Raw genomic sequence first — 20,854 nt, 5'->3', positions numbered from 1 at the left:
AGAGACAGTGAGCCACTAGGCCTGGCTTTGGCCACTCCCTATGAGTCTGTGGGGGCAATTTTCATTCAAACCACCACAGAGGGGTAGTCATGTCACAAACAGTGATTTACAGAACTGGAGTAAAGACAACCAGGTACAATGGTACTTCTACCTAACATACAACTACCCTGGGGCCTGGTTAATTGAAAGAAAGAATGGACTGTTAAAACAACAGTTGATAAAATGGACATAGTATCAAGCTACCTTCTAAATCTGTTTCTCTTTCATCATGGATAGTGCAGTTCTCAGACCTCATTAGATAAGTTACTCAGTGCAGTGGATGGCAGTTAATACAGAAACTCACAGTGGGTTAAAGCTCAGAGAATAAGTGTGTTTGGTGTGCTCAGTCACAAATGGGACAACTGTATCAGGCCCATCACTGAAGGGGGAGCAGAAAGATTATAGAAGCCAGGACTGAACATAACAGGACCACTGTAGTCCTGAACTCACAGCAGCTGTGGTTACATGCACAAGATCCCAACAAGAACAAGCCAATCAACATTCCAGCATGCAGGGGAAGGGACTCAGAGTCCTCAGCTCTAGCTGAGGCAATATTGATAGTTGGTGATTTCTAGGAAAGGGAATGTCAGCTTTTTGAATGGTGGGGCCCGTGGTAGGCAAACTGCACCCCAGTGGATGTTCCCATATTCACGAGTGTATGAGCAGCATAAACTGGATGCAGCAAGTTAACAAAAAATGAAAGGACACGAGGAGGTCAAGAGGTGGAAAGTTGATTTAGGAGGAGTGGGCGATGGATATCATAAAATACACTGAATGCAAGCATAAAATTCTCAAAGAATTAATTTAAAATATTGTATACATTTTAAAAAATAAACAGCTAGCCAGCGTGTGCACCGCTTTAATCCAGCACTGAGCAGAGCAGCGACTCTGTGAGTTGAGGCAGCTGGTACAAGTGAGCTCAGAAAGGCAAAGCTACATAGAGAAATTTCGAAAAAAAAAAAATAAATAAATAAATAAATAAATAAATAAAAATAAACAGCTGAGGTGCTTAAGTATAGAGGGCACCCTGCACTAGTGGGAAAGGGCACTCCTAGAGGCCATAAGCTTGTTAAATGAAAATCCTAGGGCCTAAGATACGTTACTTTTTACAGGTTGCTGACCAAGTAGGCCCCGAGGGCCCACAAATCATAAATGCTATTGTCATTGCTGTTAGTTGCATGCCAGAACTAGATAGGAAGACCCTATTGCTGAAGACACAACACACTTTGGTTGCAGGACATGGAGAAATCAAGCTGGGACTGAGCTATAAGCTCCCTCCTTACAGGCTTATAGTGCCAGATGCTACTATTCAGGCCGCTGGGAGAGCATTGTCACCAATGCCACTGCTTGGCTAGGGATTCTATGTGCTACAGTACAAAAACAAAACAAAACAAAACAAACAACCAAACAAAAACAAAAAACCCAGACATGCGTCTGGTTGTGCCATAATAGTACAACTAACTATCCTAGGAACAATAAACAATTTGGGGTGCTCACATCTGTCATGTCTAGGGAGGTCATAGGCCCCAGTGGAGAAGCAACTGCTACTATTTTATTAGAAGGATATGACATGCCCAACACACGGTCATCTAAACATTTGTGCTTATGCCCATAGGTCGCTGTTGCTTTCAGTGGAAATCTACCATCAAAGGAAACTTCCTTTTGAAATACGTGGTGTATCCCCAGAGACTCATAACCACTATCGAAAGTCCTAAGTGACTGTTAATGTGGCATTGTGGCCCATGCTTAGTCATAGACGAAAGAGATGGAGTGTTGCATAGCTGTATATTGGGTCCCTTAGAATTGAAACATTCCCTTCAGGAGGGAGGCACATGAAACTCTGGTGGTAAACAAACTTCTACACATCTAAGAAAGCTGAAACTTGCAAGATTCATGTGGACCCCTCCTTGCCATAACAGAAGAAGGAAACGATTGCTGGAGAGGAGAATCTGGCCAGGTGGGCTGCCTGGAGGAGATTCTCAAACATGTCAAGCTGCCTGTAAGCTGTGAAGAGAGGACCAGAGCAGCTCTGTACTGGTCACTAGTGTTGTGGTGGGCTTTTCAATGATGCAGCTGCTTTGGAGCCACTCCTGTTCCCGTAAGTAACCCCAATAGACACTCATTAGTTAACCAAGTTGGACTTTGGTGCAATCATTACTTTGGCCTGCTGTGGGTTCCCTGACTGGGATGCATGTGTCGGATCTCTCCAGGGAGAGCCTTTCTCACAACGGAAGCCTAGATAAAGGATGAGGATTTCAGTTACTGGCATAGCTTAAACCTCTTGGTGGTGATTTCCGTAGTTCATCATATCAAGCCACAGCAAGTATTTGGACTAGTTTTGTACGCCAAAATCAAAAGGCGCTGTTTCTTGTTTCATATAAGCCATGCTGGGAAGAGAAGCTACAAATCATTTTGTTCCAACACTGAACTCTCCCCTTCTCCCCTGCTTCTCTCCTGCTTGCAGCTGACTCCTCCTTCCTGCAGCTCCCAGGATCACAGGCTGATCAAAGAACACAAAGGTTTGGTGGGAGCCTGTGTTCAGCTCCCTATGACTGGCTCTGGTTCTCTCTCTCTCTCTCTCTCTCTCTCTCTCTCTCTCTCTCTCTCTCTCTCTCTCTCTCTCTCTCTCTCTCTCTCTCTCTCTCTCTCTCCCAGCTGAGCTGAAACCTGCCTGACAACCTCTGCCTTTGAATCCAGCTCTGAAAACAGATGCATCATTTTATTGTTCTCCCATGTGATCGCATCAGGCTAGAGATGCTCCCTAGGAAGGACCCACAGCATCCAGGCATGGGGACTTTGCAATCTGCCTGAGGAGTTTCTGCTTTCTTGCCTGAAATTTGGCGGTGGAAGGAAGTTTTTCGTTGATTTGTTTACTTAAAATATTGAAAAGTTTCTTACGGATGCCTGAAATGGATCCCAGTTTTAAAATAGGGGTTGAGTCAGATCTTTCTGAGACATGTCTGACCATTTCCTACTGGACCAACACATGGAACATCTAGAGAAACTTGGCAGGAGAAATGACATCTGATTTGCAACTCTCACGCTCTGAGAAAAATCATCAGACTGGTTGAAGAGGGAAATTAAAATATTAAGGACAATGTCTTTCCTCCTCAGCAACTTAACAAATGACTCTAACCTGTGGAAAGGAAGTCATAATTCTACGGACCTTGTGAATTCGCCAGCAACTCTCACCCTTTCTCTTTTTTGCCTGATCTGTTTAATGACTCTCGCAGCTCTGGTGGGCAGCATTTTCTCACTGATTTCCCTGCTGACCATGCAACACAGAACTGTTGTGTCCATGCTTGTGGCTTCCTGGTCTGTGGATGATCTCTTGAGCGTCTTGTCAGTGGCCATCTTCATGTTTTTGCAGTGGCCCAAACAGGCTCCGGGCTACTTCCAGTCTCTGTGCACCACCTCTGCCTTACTGTATTTGTGCCAGGGCCTCTCCAGCAACTTGAAGGCGACTCTTATAGTCTGCTACAACTTTTATACGATGCACAGGACAGGGGCAAGTCAGTCGGCCTCCTTGCGATCAGGACAGGTGCTTGGTGTGGCTTTGACTGTGTGGGCAGTCAGCCTGCTGCTGGCCGCGCTCCCGCTGTGTGGCTGGGGCTTCTTCGTGCGCACGCCCTGGGGCTGCTTGACCGACTGCTCCAGTCCCTATGTGCTTCTCCTCTTCGCGGTGTACGCTTCCGCCTTTGGGCTCCTGGCTGTTCTCTCTGTCCCTCTCACTCACCAGCTGCTGTGTTCCGAGGAACCGCCGAGACTCCACGCCAACTACCAGGAAATTTCCCGCGGCACCTCCACTCCTGGGACCCCTGCTGCTGGGGGAAGAGTGCTCTGTATGTCGCCAGAGGATGTTGCGATCCCTGCTCTCCGATGCGCTGGGGGATGCTCCCCGAGCTCTCGACATGGTGTTTGGCCCAGGTCAGTCTGCTGCCTCGGGCTCTGGAGCCAGCAGGCGAGAGAATCCCGGGACTCCCCATGGCACCAGCAGCTTCCCTGTGAGCCTGGCACAGAAGCGCTTTGCTTTGATCCTAGCGCTGACTAAAGTCATCCTTTGGCTACCCATGATGGTGAGTACATTTATCACCGCGGGTGTGTGTGCTGAGCCCAGATGCCGGTTTAGGGAGTCACCCAAAGATGCGTGGATAAGTCCGCTTCCAAACGCATCTGTTGGAGCTGAAGACACGCCTGGAGGAAAGCAGTTCACCTGGGAACTAGTTAGCCACCAATCCTTGGCTGCTAAGTATTTCTCAATCTGAGAAGGGTGGAGAGCCTTTTCGATCACAGGAGACTTGGTTTCCCTTGATCATGGTCAAAGATGTTCTCTCTTAAGGCAAAATCTGGGCGTATTCAGAAAGAGAGGGAGGAACTGAAAGGGTTTTTCTTTCAATCTTCTCTGGCCCAGTTGTATCCCTTGTTTCCTCCTGCCTGGTCGGGACACCGCCCACATCCAGCACCAAGAGGCAGAGAAGTGTGATCCAACGTATGGGGGAGGGGGGGCGGGGCGGGGAGGGAGAGAGAAAGGAAGGAAATTAGCTTTTGTTCCTTGGAGTAAGATGGGAGGAGAGGTGACCAGCGCAGCACCAGGGTGGAGACCTGGAAACAAGAAGTAACAAGTCCTTTGGAGTTTCTAGTACAGGTCCTACGGGTTCCTGCCCCCTTCCCTGAGTAACAGATTCTCTAGGTAACAGATTGCTGCCTCCCGGGGTAGAGATTTCAAAGGGCAGCAGGTGCAGCCGGACCATTCAGAAAGGAAACCACTAAACCCTGCAGGGGTACCCAGAGGTGTGTCCCGTCTTTTCCCAGGATCCTGCCTCCAAAGCCCCGCAGTATAGCCCAGAAGCAAAGCCCCTATTGATCAAAAAAAAGGGGACTTGGATAGAGAACGTCAACAGAGTGAGGGAGGGCTGCGAGAAGGGCTTCCAAAGTGGAAAAGAAGAATGGCTTAAGTCTGAAGTTTTTTGCCTTTCAGATCCACATGGTGGTAAAACACGTGGTGGGGTTTCAGAGCCTTCCGGTCGATATGCTCAGCTTTCTACTAACCCTGCTGGCCAGCATTGTAACCCCCGTGTTTGTCTTGTCCAAACGCTGGTCCCACTTGCCTTGTGGCTGCATCATCAACTGCCAGCCAGACGCCTACTCCGTTGCATTCGATGGGAAAAAGTGTAAGTCATCCACAGTGGCAGAGGGGGTACTATCTACACTCAAATACAGCAAAGTGGCCTCTTGAGAAAGTTAGGAGGGCAGGCAGTGAGGATCCTAGGACACATGTACATGGTAAATAATGAGAAGAAATGATAAAATTTTCGCTTAGTGTTGGGGTAGGCTTTAAACAACCCTAAAAAGTATTTATTCATTCGTGATTTCTTTTAGGTAAGAAAAGGGGTTTGGGGGAGGCCCATTCAGCTCAGTCCTTTGATGTCTACACAGATCTTTATGTTACCACCTTCCTCACTTTTAACCTAAGTCTACATATGAGGAGCAGCATTGCTGAGCAGCCTGCATTTGAAAAGAGATAAACTCCCCAAAGAGCTTAAAACTCCCTCCCTGAGCTACACCCATTCAGTAGAACAGTAAGAAGGGTGGTTTCATTATTTTTTGATGCCTATTTTCTCCTAAGATACTGGAAAATGTTTGTAGTATGTAAAACCTTGGCTGAAAATAGTCCCCCAGTAAATGTTTACATTGTTCCCTAGCTGTTAGAAACACCTAACATCCCTAACACCCATCAATGAGCAAAACATCCCCAAGCTTAAAAAGGAGTAGGGGTTTCTGGTTGCCCTTCTTTTTGCACCTGAGAGTCTACCCATGCTGTTCACTTTAAGAAGTTGTTTATGTTTCTAGAAGAGAGGAGAAAGGGCAGTTGTTGCTGTATTCAGAGGAGAGGTGGCAGGATTAGATAGAGTTGGCCTGACCATACCATCTAATTAAAAGAAAACAGTAGGATTCCAAGTCCTCTCAGTGAAAAGATGACATGGATGGAAAACAGGACAAGACCTAGATCTCTTGATCTACTAAAAATGAAAGGACATTTTTGTCATTCTAGATGAAAGATATGAAGTAGACTGAATAAACCAAATGATTCATTAGTGTTTGATCAATTAACTTCTAATTGTCCCTCACACTGAAGAAGCAAGTATATTTTCTTTAATGTAAAAGAAAGATTAAATAAAAATAGTTCATTTCAGACTACTTTAGGGTTATAAAAATTAGAGAATATCAAAGTATTTTTCTGCAGTCAATTGAATAACAAGGTTATTTTTATAAATATTAATTACTGGCCACTTTCATGTATTGATTATATTTAAACTGTTGAAAATCTAGATATTTTCCAATTAATGAATATGTTTCCATTGGTAAAAATATCTTTTTCTGTTTTTTTGGTAATAGATGGCAAATTTATCTGTCTTTAAAATAACTATATAACATAATAATGATGGGTTTATAGAGATTAATAACTAGAGTAATGACCACAGAGACAATGGTAATAAATTATATGCACAATTTACAAAGGTATATAACAGTAAGAAATTATTTACATGTCGGTTCTAACAGCTAACAAATGTTATCGCTGTGTTATTACATTAGTGCATGATTCTGTCTTATAAAATTTAAGATTGTGAGAGAGGTAAGCTCATGCCAGCAGAGGTGAAGTGTCCATGAAGTGGGTTAGGCAAACATTAAAAAAAAAAAAAAAAAAAAAACAAAAAAAAAAAACTGGAAAGCACGAATATCAGAACTAACTAATGTCAAAACAATGTTACCAGCCTCTCTCATTCAAAAAACCAAGAAACCATTGCCATCATCCACACTATACATGCTGGAAGAGCCTAGAGCCAGGTTAGCAGAATCAGTAGTCACATTAGTACCAAACTGGATATGAAAACAAGACTTTCAAGATCAAAATATTCACTTTCCCCTAAAAATCTCTATTACTTTTGTTAACATTTATTTTAATGAAATAAAGTATTTTTATTAATTCTTTGAGAACTTCATACAATATATTTTTATCTTGTTTCCCTACTCATCCCCCTAACTCCTCCTAGATCCACCCCCACCTTCATAACCTCCCTCAACTTAATGCCCTCCTTTTTTTGAAAATAACCTATTGAGTCCAAGTTGCACTACTCATATACTTGTAAGTGTAGACCATCCACTGGATTATGGTTTATCTATCAGAGACTATATCCTTAAAGAAAACTAACTCTCTCTCTCCTTGAGAAGCCATTGGCTTGAAACACTACTTCTGATCCATTTTAAATAGTTTATAAAATAGTTTTAGTTAAATGCCAGAATCTTAAGATTGGGATATTGCCTATCAAATATGTGCATCTGGCTTGATCTTGAAAATTACAAATAGCTGGCAGTGCTGCTCCCAGCAAGTGGCTAGAACTGAGGAGCCTGAATGAGATTTAGAGTGCTCCCACTACCTTATGGCACCAGACAATCGATTATTAATGTTGCCTAACTGATTCCTATAGACATTCAACTTTTTCTCTTTTATTCATAATTTTTAAAAGATATAAATAATTAAGGAAACCAAAGGTGATGGATTTTGACTTTGATGCTAACATTTCAGTCAACATAATTTTGATTATTAACTGTTTTTTCAAGTGTGTGTATGTGTGTGTGTGTGTGTGCGCGCGCGCGCGCGCGCGTGCGCGTGCGCTTTTCCTGTGTGCACATGAAGAAGTGGGTGTGATGGTCTGTGTGTGAGCATGTAGAGGTCAGAGGTTGACTTCTGATGTCTTTATTGCTCTTTATTTTACACTTTGAGATAAGGTCTCTCACTGGACCCAGAGATCACTGCTTTGAATAGACTGGCTAGCCAGGAAGCTCTACAGATTAAAACTCCAATGCTGGGATTACAGATAAGCATCACTGGTACCCAGCTCTCACATGGATTTGAACTCAGCTCCTAGTACTTAAGCAACAAACACTTTACCCTCAAAACCATTTCTCCAGCCCCTTAATTATTGTTTTTAACTCAAACACTGTCAACTGTTCAGTATTATTGTAATCAATCATGTCCATCAGTTACCTCACTCAGTGTTAAGGAAAGTCATTAAAAACAAAAATTCAATAATTGCAAAACATTTTCATTGGTTTTAATTTATGTACAGACTCTGACCTAGAAATGTCATGTCATGCCTTTCTGCTTCCATTACTGTGCTTCTTTGACAAGTTTGAGCAAGAGTAAAGCAATTCCACATGTAGGAAATCACTTGAATTCTGTAACCAGTTAATTTTAAATTCAAATCATTTTATAAGATAAGTAATCAAAGATAGCTTTTCCTATTGATCTCAGCTTTCTCTACAAAAGAGGATGAATAATACTTCTCGTATGTAGATCTACCATGAAACAATATGGTTGATCTACCACCTCATAATGAGTATGACAATCTTAATTTCTTTCTTAAATATGTACTTTTATTATTATGTGTGTAATATCTAATTTATATGTGATTGCATGTCTGAGATTTTAGAGGTAAGAGAATAACTTTTAAGAGATGGTTCTCTCCTTCTACTGTGTGAGTGAGGGCTTGAACTCAGGTCATCAGACTTGAATGGCAAATATCTGTATCTACTGAGTGAGCCATTTCACTGGTCCCTGCTTTTCTTGTTACTTCAGACTTTCTTGTATGTTCCTAACTTGGAAGCAAATGTTCCAATAGCACATTCTGATCATACCTTTAAATATGTTACACATTTTTACTCTCTGTATCTCAGTTACCATATACAGTTAACACTATATAGCCAAGTACTAATCATAAAATTGGTGTTTTATGAGCACCCTTATTTTATGAATTTGCCACTTTATATCTCTTTTGGAAAAGTAGAACCTGTCAATAATTATGTCATCCTTTTATTTCCTCAGCTTTCAGTCTTAAAGTAGCTTAAAAGTTATAATTTAACTTTACTGGACTATATTACTGAAAAAGTAAATTAGAACTATAAAAGTCACAGAATACAGGATACAGTAATCTGCTTCTACTTTTCAGTTTTTTGATACAAATTTTTTTATTTGTGTTCTGGCTCACACAAAAATGAATGATAGTGATAAATTCTATTTTTCAGGAAGCAGAACTGAACTGTAAATCTTTGGCTCTGGGAACATTTCAGTAATAGAATAAGAATCTGAATGCCACCAGAGTGTGTTGCAAAGTGAATCAAATTTTATGTATTATTCCCATAAAAACTTTATAGCTTTTCGTAATTTTTTTCCATCAAAGATAGCTAAATGCCTAACTGTAAAACACTGAGCCATCAAAGTAGGAAGTTTTCTTGAAATAAACCGTGTTTTAAAAGATGAAAAACAAAACATCAAACTGCATTTGACTACTGCTTTGATATAACTTGATTCTTAACATATGAAAATTATCTATTATTGACTGACATTCATACACAAAAATTGTATCACTTTCTGCCATACTCTTTTCCAAGACTTTGAGCCATATCCACTAATTAATAGTATGATATTTGGAATGCCTGCTCTTTTAACTATTTAAATAATAAAATTTATACATCCTTGTTAAACTTAACTTGTAATTATTCAGATTTATGAATACTCTATAATGCATCCATTTACAGAATTATACATATATTCATTTTTTAAAACAAATGAATTCCGAATTTATTTGTATGAGAAATGTACATGTTGCCAAATATGGTGACTCACACCTATAGCCCCAAAATTGAGACAGAAAGGTAGAGAGTTCAAGGCTAGCCTGTGCTACCTAAAAATTCAACACTAGCCTTATCTCATAGTGACAACTGGAGAGAAAGGATTTATTTATTTATTTACTTACTTACTTATTTGAAGTTTAAAAGCTACATAGCAAACCATGGTCTAATTTTTAATGTGTACATTTGTAGACATAAATGTTAGAAGTAGTATAGATAAAAATGCTTAAAGTGATTATGTCTCCATAGTAGATCATAATGAAGGCTATTTTGTCATCAATTTCTAGGGCAGTAGAAAATATAGTGCTTTCCAAAAATAAAGAAATTTATAAAATTGGTGAACTGAGGGGCTGGAGCAATGACTCAGTGGATAAGAGTACTGGCTATTCTTCCAGAGGACCTGGGTCCAATTCCCAGCATGACATATCACAACTCTCTGTAACTCCAATTCCAAGGGTCTGACACCTTCACACCAATGCCCATAAAATAAACTTAAATAAATTATTAAAAGATGGTAAACTGAAAAAACTAAAGCTGAATGTCTTTGAGAGTTTTCTAATTTGCAGTTAAGTTTCAGTAGTATGAAATTACCTTAAAGTCTAAGTCTTTTAGATTGCCTGCTTTTCAAGCCACTCGCTGTGTAAGAGAAATTAGGCTCAGAGTAACAAGACAATTGAATTTTGTAAGACACGTGGCTTTGTGTGCATTACAATAAGTAACTGAAGATATTTTAACTAAGAGTAATTCAGGTAAATGCAGTGTCTGTTCATGTTCACTATTTACACCCAATGCTGTTTAAATCTACTGGACTAACATTGGAATTTTGTTCTTTTCATTCAGCAAAGAGGAAAGGCTTTGAATTCAATCTATCATTCCAACAAAGTTATGGAATCTATAAAATATCACATACAGATTACTATGAGGATGATGAAAATTCCATATCCTGTCACAACCTGAAGAACTGTGAGTGTGAAGCTACAAAGGAGCCTGGGGGAGACAACCACAATGTCCTCCATGCTGTAACAGTGGAAATCAGCACCACTCCACCTTTGGACAGCACCACACTGTCAGGCATCAACAAGTGCACCAACACTGATACCCCAGAGGCCAAACAGGGCTTGAATGGAGAAAAGAGTGCTTTTTCAGTTAAAACAGAAAGCGATATTAACTATGAAGAAACCGCCACTTTTGAAGGTCCAGAAAGACGACTGTCTCATGAGGAGAATCAGAAACCAGATCTTTCAGACTGGGAGTGGTGCAGGAGTAAGTCAGAACGAACCCCTCGCCAGGTAAGGTAACCTAAACAAGAGCCATGTGAAAAGATGATGAGCTTATTCCTCCATTTAATCAAGCCCAAAGGTGATTTGTCTCCATTGGTTTCCACAATATCTCATCTTTACTCCAAGGCCTTTGAAATATTCCATTTATTTCTTCATCTTAGTTTTGCATTTCCAATTAAACTCTATATATTTTGGAGTCAGTAGACATACATGGAATCTTTGAGAAGTATAAGACATTTTTATTTTAACCTCAAGTAATCTGATTAAATTTCAACTGCACTCCAGAGCTCAAGCTCCTGAGTACATTTGTTAAATAAGTTAACATGTGTATTTTAATTTTTCACACACACACACACACACACACACACACACATGACTTATTTCAGGATGCATTCTTGTGAGCCATTCCAAGCCTTGTCAAATGTCCCATTTCTTTAAGTATGAAAAGATGTGGTTTGATGATGATTTAAAAACTAAAAGAAATTGCATGTGAATATTCTCCCACTTTCTCTTGATTCCTGCCTTCTGTAAGTGATAAGGATTGTTATTCTTATTTCAGTGCTATGTTGTTATAAGCTCATTGTTTCCAAATCCTCATATTTGATAAAGTTACTCTTGTTTAGGGGGGCTATAAAGTTACTGGGGAGAAAGAGGTTTCTTCAACATGATGTGATAGAAATCTTTTTTTTTTTTTTTTTTTTTTTTTTTGGTTTTTCGAGACAGGGTTTCTCTGTGTAGCTTTGCGCCTTTCCTGGAACTCACTTGGTAGACCAGGCTGGCCTCAAACTCACAGAGATCCGCCTGCCTCTGCCTCCCAAGTGCTGGGATTAAAGGCGTGCGCCACCACCGCCTGGCCGTGATAGAAATCTTATCACTTGTCTTAATCTCTGGAATCAAAAGCTGAACTCCAGGAATGTTCTGCTAGGATTAATGCATTCATTGATTAAATGTATCACGACATAACACAAGTATGAATCTGTATTGTTATGTATGAATAATATATTTTCCTATTATTGTTCTCATATCACTATTTAAAAAGTAGTAAACTATCAAATTGAAAATATAAAACATTGGGGGAAATATGCACACTGGTTTAAAATTTAGGTATTTCAGAAAAAGTTAAATATTTGCCACAAATTTAATAATGCAGACAAAAGTAGAGGTCACAGATCAAAACACTCCACATTTTAAAAACAATAAGACTCACTGGCTAACAAGGGACTTCTCAGTCATCATCAGTTTGTTTGTGGATCATATGAACCTTCGGGTTTTCTTGAACTTGAAAATCAGTAATTATCATGACGAAGTGTGTGTGTGTGTGTGTGTGTGTGTGTGTGTGTGTGTGTGTGTGTGTGTGTAGAACATACCACTACCTCATGTGCTCTTCTGTTACTCTTCCTTCCAGCTTGACCCTTAAAGATTGTGTCTCTGTGCTATTTAGTTTTTATTGTCAAACTGACACTACCTAGAGTCTTCTGGAAAGAAGGAACATGAACTGAAGAATTTCCTGAATTATACTCGTTTGTGTCTGTGTCTGTAGGATCATTTTCTTGATTGATAATTGATATAGGAAAGCCCAGCCCACTTTGGGCAGCACCATCCATAGGCAGATGATCCCAGCTTATGCAAGATCCCAATTTATGTAAGTTAGCCAAACTTGAGCCAAAGAACAAGGATGTAAGCAACACTCCTCCATTGTTTTTGCTTTAACTCCTGCTTGAGTGCCTACCCTGTCCTGTGATGAATGCTACCTGGAAGTGTAAGTCAAAGAGACCCTTTCCTTCCCAGGTTTTGGTCATGGTGGTTATCACAAGAGAAAAACATGCTAGGGCAGTCCATCATGGATTTTATTCATTCTTTTTTGTCATCTTATTTGATCACAAATGTGTCTTTCCAGTACAATATGGTATTTACTTTTTATAAGTCTAGGCTTTCTCAAGACAATATGACATTATACACAGTTTTCTGAGAGCTTATTTTCAGGGAACGTAAAATTAGTTTTCTAAATTACATGTTGTCAAAATATTAAGAATTATCTCAAATATCACAATTTATAGCCATCATTTACAAGGTTTTGTTGTAGGAATTTCAAGTGTCTAAACACATCTAGAAAGAAAATGAAAGACCTAACCTATTTGCACATATGTTCCTGTTCACAGCCCCCTTTAAATAAAAAGTAAAATTATACATGGAAATGTCATCAATCTAGGATAATATTGTCATAAACTTTAAAATACCAAGAACTACTCATGCTATAGATTGATGTGTTGGTATGACCTTATACTCACAAAATTATTTATGATTTTCAAGATTAGCATTAGGTAAAATTATAAAATATTCATTTTTTAATTTTGTAAAGCATTTTAAATTTTTTAATCTAAATGTCAACAAAATACAAGTGGAGCTGGATAACTTAATAGCTTACACAGTAATAATGTATTGAATTTGAGAAGACAATGCAGTTGCTATATGAGAACCTTACCTATTGAAACATTTAGACTTGGTTTATCAGTTGACATCTAATTGTATTATATTAAATACTGTCTGCTGCTGAGATTTTAAGAGCAGTAGATTTGATTTAAAATATATTTCATGATCTCCAGGTTTCCCCTATGACTTGTTTAATTTTAATGTTATTATTTATACTAGTAAGTGAATTTTCAGTATATTGTGTTAGAACTTCAAAGCATAGTAGTAAAGATAGATTTAGTAGACTTAAATACAATTGAATGTAAACCATGAATTCAGGATATTTATAAGACTGAAATTAGTGTTAAAATTGAGTGGAAAATTGCTTATTTTTGGACTTCTATGTAAATCTTCTGTGGTTCACTGTTCACGTGTTTGGAAAGGATAGTCAGAGATATCTGAATCATTCAGTTAGAAAGTTTAAATGTGATGACCATGGCGTGACTTTGTTTCTGAACAAAATGATAGCCTGTCCAAACATAAAATTCCATCATTTATGAATTATGAAAAATGAATGTGAAATCATTTAGCAGCTGTGTGTCATCTCCCTGAACACTAAGCTTACAAAAATTACCCATGATTCCACTTTTCTTTGTTCTGATTTTTTTATAGTTCTATACTCACTCATCTGTTCTTATAAAACAGAAACAATAATATTCTATAGATCTGCCACATGTAATATTTTCACCACAGAATCTGGACATATTTTCTTATGCTGGGAATATACAGAAAGCACATTCTGAAATAATCCTGAAAGGATGTACAAAAAAGTAAGGGTTACTTGTGTTTGAATTTACCACACAACCATGTAGCCTTGGGGCAATTAAAGCTGATAAGAACTTATTTTAACGTCACTTGAGAATCAGTCAAAATCTATTCTTGTTTTGAGGAAGGTTGTAGCTTTCAAGGAAAAAATATGTTTTGTCATTTAGACACAAAACTCAGAATCGGCATGTGTGCCTATAATATTTCAATATTACTGTTTTGTTAAGTAATTTTCATAGACCATACAGAAGATGATTTTTAAGTTTTGAAGGCCAGAGTGTCCACACATAAGTGGGATCCTTCTAAGAGAGAAATTGGGATTGAGTAGGTTTAAAAGGGAGCCCAAGATATTGAGATGCTACTAGATTTCTTTTTTTTTTTTTAGATTTTTTTTATTTGTTTTACAATACTATTCAGTTCTACATAATAGCCACAGATTCCCTTGTTCTCTCCCTTCCTGCCCCCCTCCCCTTCCCCCCAGCCACCTCCCATTCCCACCTCCTCCAGATCAAGGTCTCCCCCGAGGACTGGGATCGACCTGATAGACTCAGTCCAGGCAGGTCCAGTCCCCTCCTCCCAGATTGAGCCAAGTGTCCCTGCATAAGTCCCAGGTTTCAAACAGCTAACTCATGCAACCAGCCCAGGACCTGGTACCACTGCCTAGGTGCCTCCCAAACAGATCAAGCCAATCGACTGTCTCACCTATTCAGAGGGCCTGATCCAGTTGGGGCCCCTGGCCTTTGGTTCATAGTTCATGTGTTTCCATTCATTTGGTTATTTGTCCCTGTGCTTTATCCAACCTTGGTTTCAACAATTCTCGCTCATATAAACCCTCCTCTTTCTCACTAATAAGACTCCCAGCGCTCCACCAGGGGCCTAGCCATGGATGTCTGCATCCAGATTCCTCAGTCCTTGGATGGGGTTTATGGCACAACTATTAGGGTGTTTGACCATCCCATCACCAGAGTAGGTCAGTCCCGCTGTCTCTCGACCATTGCCAGCAGTCTTTTGTGGGGGTATCTTTGTGGATTTCTGTGGGCCTCTTTAGCTCTTTGTTTCTTCCTTTTCTCATGTGGTCTTCATTTACCATGGTTTCCTATTCCTTGTTCTCCCTCTCTTTTCTTGATCCAGCTAGGATCTTCTGCTCTCTTTCCCTCGACCCTCGCCCTTCATTGCTCCCACTCATGTCCAGGCTGTTCACACTTTATGCTGGAGAGGATGTGGAACTAGAGGAACTCTCCTCCACTGCTGGTGGGAATGCAAGCTTGTACAACCACTTTGGAAATCAATATGGTGCTTTCTTAGAAAATTGGGAATCAATCTCCCCCAAGATCCAGCTATACCACTCCTGGGCATATACCCAAGAAATGCTCAATCATACCACAAGAGCACTTGCTCAGCTATGTTCATATCAGCATTGTTTGTAATAGCCAAAACCTGGAAACAACCTAGATGCCCTTCAACTGAAGAATGGATAAATAAATTGTGGCACATATACACAATGGAATACTACTCAGCAGAGAAAAACAATGACATCATAAGGTTTGCAGACAAATGGATGGATCTAGAAAAAATCATCCTGAGTGAGGTAACCCAGACTCAGAAAGACAAATATGGTATGTACTCACTCATAGGAAGATGCTAGATGTGGAACAAGGATGACTGGACTGCTACTCACATCACCAGTGAGGCTACCTGGAAAACGGGACCCCAAGAAAGACACGGAGAAATGGATGAGATCTACATGAGATGCTACTAGATTTCTATGTGGTTCCTGTGCAAATCATGGTCACAGTTCTGCCATACAAAATCAAACTCCCAAGTTGCTTAAATGTGCAGTGAATAAAAGAGGAGGAGGAGAACTTTATCCAGGCATGGTAGAGTGCACATTTGGAATCCCGGCACTTGAAATACATAGGCAAGAAGATTGTCAGAAGTTTGTGGCCAGCCTGTTCTACCTAGTTTCCAGATCTGCCAGGGCCATAGAACCTCCGAATAAGAAATAAAAAGATAAACTAAATGACTAAAAATAATATTTGAAGAATAAGAATATGTAAGTACCACTGCTTGGGCTCTAATTACTAAAGAATGAATCTAAGCTTAAAGATCAGGACAAAATTAATCCTTTCATTTAATGAATGATCTATTAATACTATAGGAAAATATCCTGATGCACATATTTTTCCTACTCCTAAAAAAATACAACTGTTCACATTTTGAAATAAACTATTAAAAAGGTATATGCCAGTGTTTGCTGTAACACTGTCAGTTTAATAACTCCAGAGGCTAAACTCATCAAAGAATAACTATTGATATTTCTAACTAAAATTACAAGAGTCAAAAAAATTTACTTATACCTCTATCTGGAGCCTCTACTAAGTCATCTCAGTACAGATGACTTTGGGGAGTTTGTATAATTTATTTTTAACTATTTCTATTCATTTGAAGTGGTTAGTTCATCACTCAGAGGTCAGAGATTTGAAAGTCTATTACACTAATAAAGACAGCCTCTATTGCTTTATTGTCATAAAAGAAATATGGTATTATTACATATGACATAGAAAATAAGACAAGCAAAGAAAATGCACTCATTCCAACCACCCAAACTTAAGCAATTCATATTTTGTCCTATAAACATTGAGCTCTTTTCCTAGAATGTAGTTTTACTTTTAACAAACATGCCACGTATGCTATTATGGAATCTACCAGTCCCATTCACCAGAATAATATTCACTCCAAGTTTCTAGCTATTATGAATAAAGCAGCTATGAACATTGTTGAGCCAGTTTCCTTGTGATAGAATGGAGCTGCCTTTGGGTATATACCCAGGAATGGTATAGCTGAATCATGAGGTAGATTGTTTCCCAATTTTCTGGGGAAACACCATATTGGTTTCTACTATAGTGGCTGTACAAGTTTTCATTCCCACCAGCAATGGAAAAGTGTTCCCCTTGCTCCACATCCTCCCCAGCATGAACTGTTACTTGTGTTTTTTATCTTAGCCTCTCTGACAGGTATAAGATAGGATCTCAAAGAAGTTTTGATTTGCATCTCCTTAATGGGTAAGGATGTTAAACATTTCTTTAAGAGTTGCTTGGCTACTTGAGATTCATCTGTTGAGAATTCTCTGTTTAGATCTTAACCTGATTTTCAAAGATTGGATTATTTGAATTGTTGACATCTGGTTTTTTGAGTTTCTTATATACATTTATTGACTTCTTTTCTTTTTAACAAAAAAGTTTATGTATTTCTTATTAATTAATTAATATATACAAGTGCTCTACTTGCATGTATGCTTGCATGACAGAAGAGGACATTGGATCCCACTATAGATGGTTGTGAACCACCATGTGGTGGTTGGAAATTGAACTCAGAATCTCCAGAAGAGCAGTCAGTGCTTAAACACTGAGCCATCTCTCCAGCCCCCTACTGATTTTCTTATTTTGAACCATACCTGTATCTCTTGGATGAAACCTACTTGATAATGGTGGATGATCTTCTTGATGTGTTCTTGGATTCAGTTTGCTAGTATTTTTATATCTTTGTTCATGAGGGAAATTGGTCTGTAATTCCCTTTCTTTGTTGAATCTTTGTGTGGTTTGGGTATCAACATGACTGTGGCCTCATAACATGAATTTAGCAATGTTCTTTCTGCTTCTATTTTGTGGAATAATTTGAGGAGTATTGGCATCAGCTCTTCTTTGAAAGTTTTGGAGAATTCTGTACTAAATCCTCCTGGCCCTGGACTCTTTAAATTATTTATTTATTTATTTACTGATTGGTTGGGAGATTGTTTATGACTGCGTTTATAGGGTTATGGATTATAGGTTTAAATTGTTTATCTACGTTTGATTTAACTTCTATAAGTGATATTTATCAAGAAATTTGTCCATTGCTTTTAGATTTTTCAGTTTTGTGGAGTACTTGTGATTTTAAAGTATGACCTAATGATTCTTTGGTGTCTGTTGTTATATCCCCATTTTCATTTGTGATTTTGTTAATTTTGATATTCTCTCTCCATCCTTTAGTTCTTCTGGATAAGGGCTTGTCCATCTTGTTAACTTTCTCTATGAACCAACTCATTGTTTCACTGATTTTTTGTATTGTTCTCCTTCTTTCTATTTTATTAATTTCTGCCCTTGGATTGATTGTTTCCCATGTCTATTCCTCTGGGTGTGCTTGCTTCTTTTGTTCTAGTGCTTTCAGGTGTGCTGTTAAGTTGCAAGTTTGAGACCTCTTCAATTTTTTTGTTTGCTTGTTTTTCAAGACAGGGTTTCTCCGTGTAGTTTTGGTGCCTGTCCTGGATCTCACTCTGTAGACCAGGCTGGCCTCGAACTCACAGAGATCTGCCTGGCTCTGCCTCCCGAGTGCTGGGATTAAAGGCGTGCACCACTGCCGCCGGGCTGAGACCTCTCCAATTTTTTATGTAAGTACTTAGTGCTAGAACTTGCCTCTTAGCACTGCTTTCATGGTGTCTCATAAATTTGGGTATGTTGTGCATTCATTTTCATTGAATTCTAGGAAGTCCTTAGTTTCACTTTCTTTCTACCTTGATGCAGTGGTCATTCAGTAGAGAGTTGTTCAGTTTTCATGAGTTTGTAGGCTTTCTGTTGTTTCTGTTATTGTTGAAATCCAATTTTAATCATGATGGTATGATAGGATGCAGGGGATTATTTCAATTTTCTTGTATCTTTTGAAACTTGCTTTGTGACCAAGTATGTGGTCAATTTTGAAGAAAGTTCCATGAGGTGCTGAGAAGAAGTTATATTCTTTTGTATTTGGGTGAAATGTTCTGTAGATATCTGTTAGGTCTGTTTGGTTCATAATGTCTGTGAGCTCTAATATTTCTCTATTTAGTTTTTGTCTGAATGACATATCCATTGATGAGAATGGGGTATTGGAGTCTCCCACTATCAGTGTGTTAGGATCAATGTGTGATTTACACTTTAGTAGTGCTCCCTATACAAATGTGGGTGTCCTTGTGTTTTGGGGTATAAATGTTAAGGATTGAAAGATCATCTCGATAGGTCTTTCCTTTGATGAGCATGAAGTGTCCTTCCATGTCCCCTTTGATTATTTTTGTTTTGTAGTCTGTTTTTTTAGATATTAGAATGGCTATACCATCTTGTTTTGTTAAGTGATTCATTAATTTCCTCTTTAAGGACCTTTATCCTCTTCATAAAGTTAGTTTTCAGGTCTTTTTCTTGTGCTTCAGCTATGTTGGAATATTTAGGGCTTGTAGTAATAGGATTGGATTGCTGGGCTCTCTTGGTGACATATTGACTTGGCTGTTGCTGATTATGCTGGTGTGTCGGCATCTGGGTTTGAGGTAATTATAGGTCTAAGTACAGATTTCTGAGTTTGTCTTTGTTGGATGGGTGTTTTGTTCCTTGGTTTCTGTTTCTTTTCTTGTCTTCTGGCCAGAGTGGCCTATGGTTGAGTAAAGGGTCTCTACTCAAATTGAGGGCTGAAGTTCTGGTGGACTATATGGCCTCTGATCCAGCTGTGGGTCCTCTGCAGGGGTTAGGCTCTGAGATATGGTAATGAGTGGCATGGGGTATTGGAGGTAGGCTTTGTGGGCACTGAGTGGGGACAGTGCTGGGGCAGGGTGGGCTAGTTACAGTTCTGGTGACTAGAGGCATGTCCTCTGGTCCAGAAGAGTATCTCTGCTAGAGCTGGAGGCTGAGATATGTTGAATAGGAGGGGAGGGCCAGTTGAGTGGACCAGGAAAAACTTGTGCTTGCTTTTTATTACAATTATTTAAATTATATTTTATTACAATAAAATATTGTCTTGGCTAATTTTGTGTCAGTTTGACACAAGCTAGAGTTAATGAGAAGGGGAGCCACCGTTGAGATAATGCCTCCATAAGATTGTCTTGTAGGCAAGTCTGTGGGATGTCATCTTGATTACTGTTTGGTGCAGGAGGGCCTATCCCATAGGGCATGGTGCCACTCTTAGACAAATAGTCCTGGGTACTATAAGAAAGCAGGCTGATAAAACCCACGAGGAGCAAGCCAGTAACAGCCAGTCAGAATCTCACGCCAAGTTCCTGCCTTACTTGAGTTCCTGCCCAGACTTCCCTTAGTGATGAACTGTTACCTGGAAATTTAAGCAAATTACAACCTAAAGGCAATACTACAGTGAAAACGTGTGTGTGTGTGTGTGTGTGTGTGTGTGTGTGTGTGTGTGTTCTTGTTGAAAAAAAGTCTTCAGGATAAGTTCCTAAAATTAAGATTTCAGGGTCAAAGAGTAATTGCAGTTTTGTTAGGAACTGCCAAGTTGCCCTCTGTAAGTATCATAAAAGTTGACATTCTCAGTACCAACAACTTATGTAAGGAGGTACACTTCTCACCAACCTGCTAAGAAAATCTAGTGTCACACTTTTAACCGTCTATCAGTATAACAGAGAAATGATAAGACCAGCTTGTCCAAATTCCATTTATCAAGCCCTAAATAAATTTGAATAGTTTTCATATATTTGAGTGCTGTTTTTAAATTTTAATTTTTATTTAGTTTTAGTCCTTTATTTTTCAATTATTTTTTTTTTCTTTCAAGACAGAGTTTCTTTGTTTAACTCTGGCTGTCCTGAAACTCACTCTGTAGACCAG

At 39.2% G+C, this 20,854-nt stretch overlaps 1 protein-coding gene across 1 annotated transcript in view; it reads left to right on the top strand.

Annotated features, from left to right (window-relative positions):
• The first annotated feature begins 2,635 nt into the window (after window positions 1–2,635).
• The window catches only part of Gpr149 (G protein-coupled receptor 149), a 67,179-nt gene continuing 48,960 nt past the window's right edge, over window positions 2,636–20,854 (top strand). The window contains 4 exon segments of the mRNA XM_028894521.2: window positions 2,636–3,946; window positions 3,948–4,115; window positions 5,018–5,210; window positions 10,570–11,018. Coding sequence (XP_028750354.1) covers window positions 3,137–3,946; window positions 3,948–4,115; window positions 5,018–5,210; window positions 10,570–11,018 — 1,620 coding nt within the window. The 5' untranslated portion in view covers window positions 2,636–3,136.

This window comes from Peromyscus leucopus, chromosome 6 (genome assembly GCF_004664715.2).
Source record: "Peromyscus leucopus breed LL Stock chromosome 6, UCI_PerLeu_2.1, whole genome shotgun sequence".
NCBI lineage: Eukaryota > Metazoa > Chordata > Mammalia > Rodentia > Cricetidae > Peromyscus > Peromyscus leucopus.
This window is presented reverse-complemented; position numbering and strand designations above follow the sequence as displayed.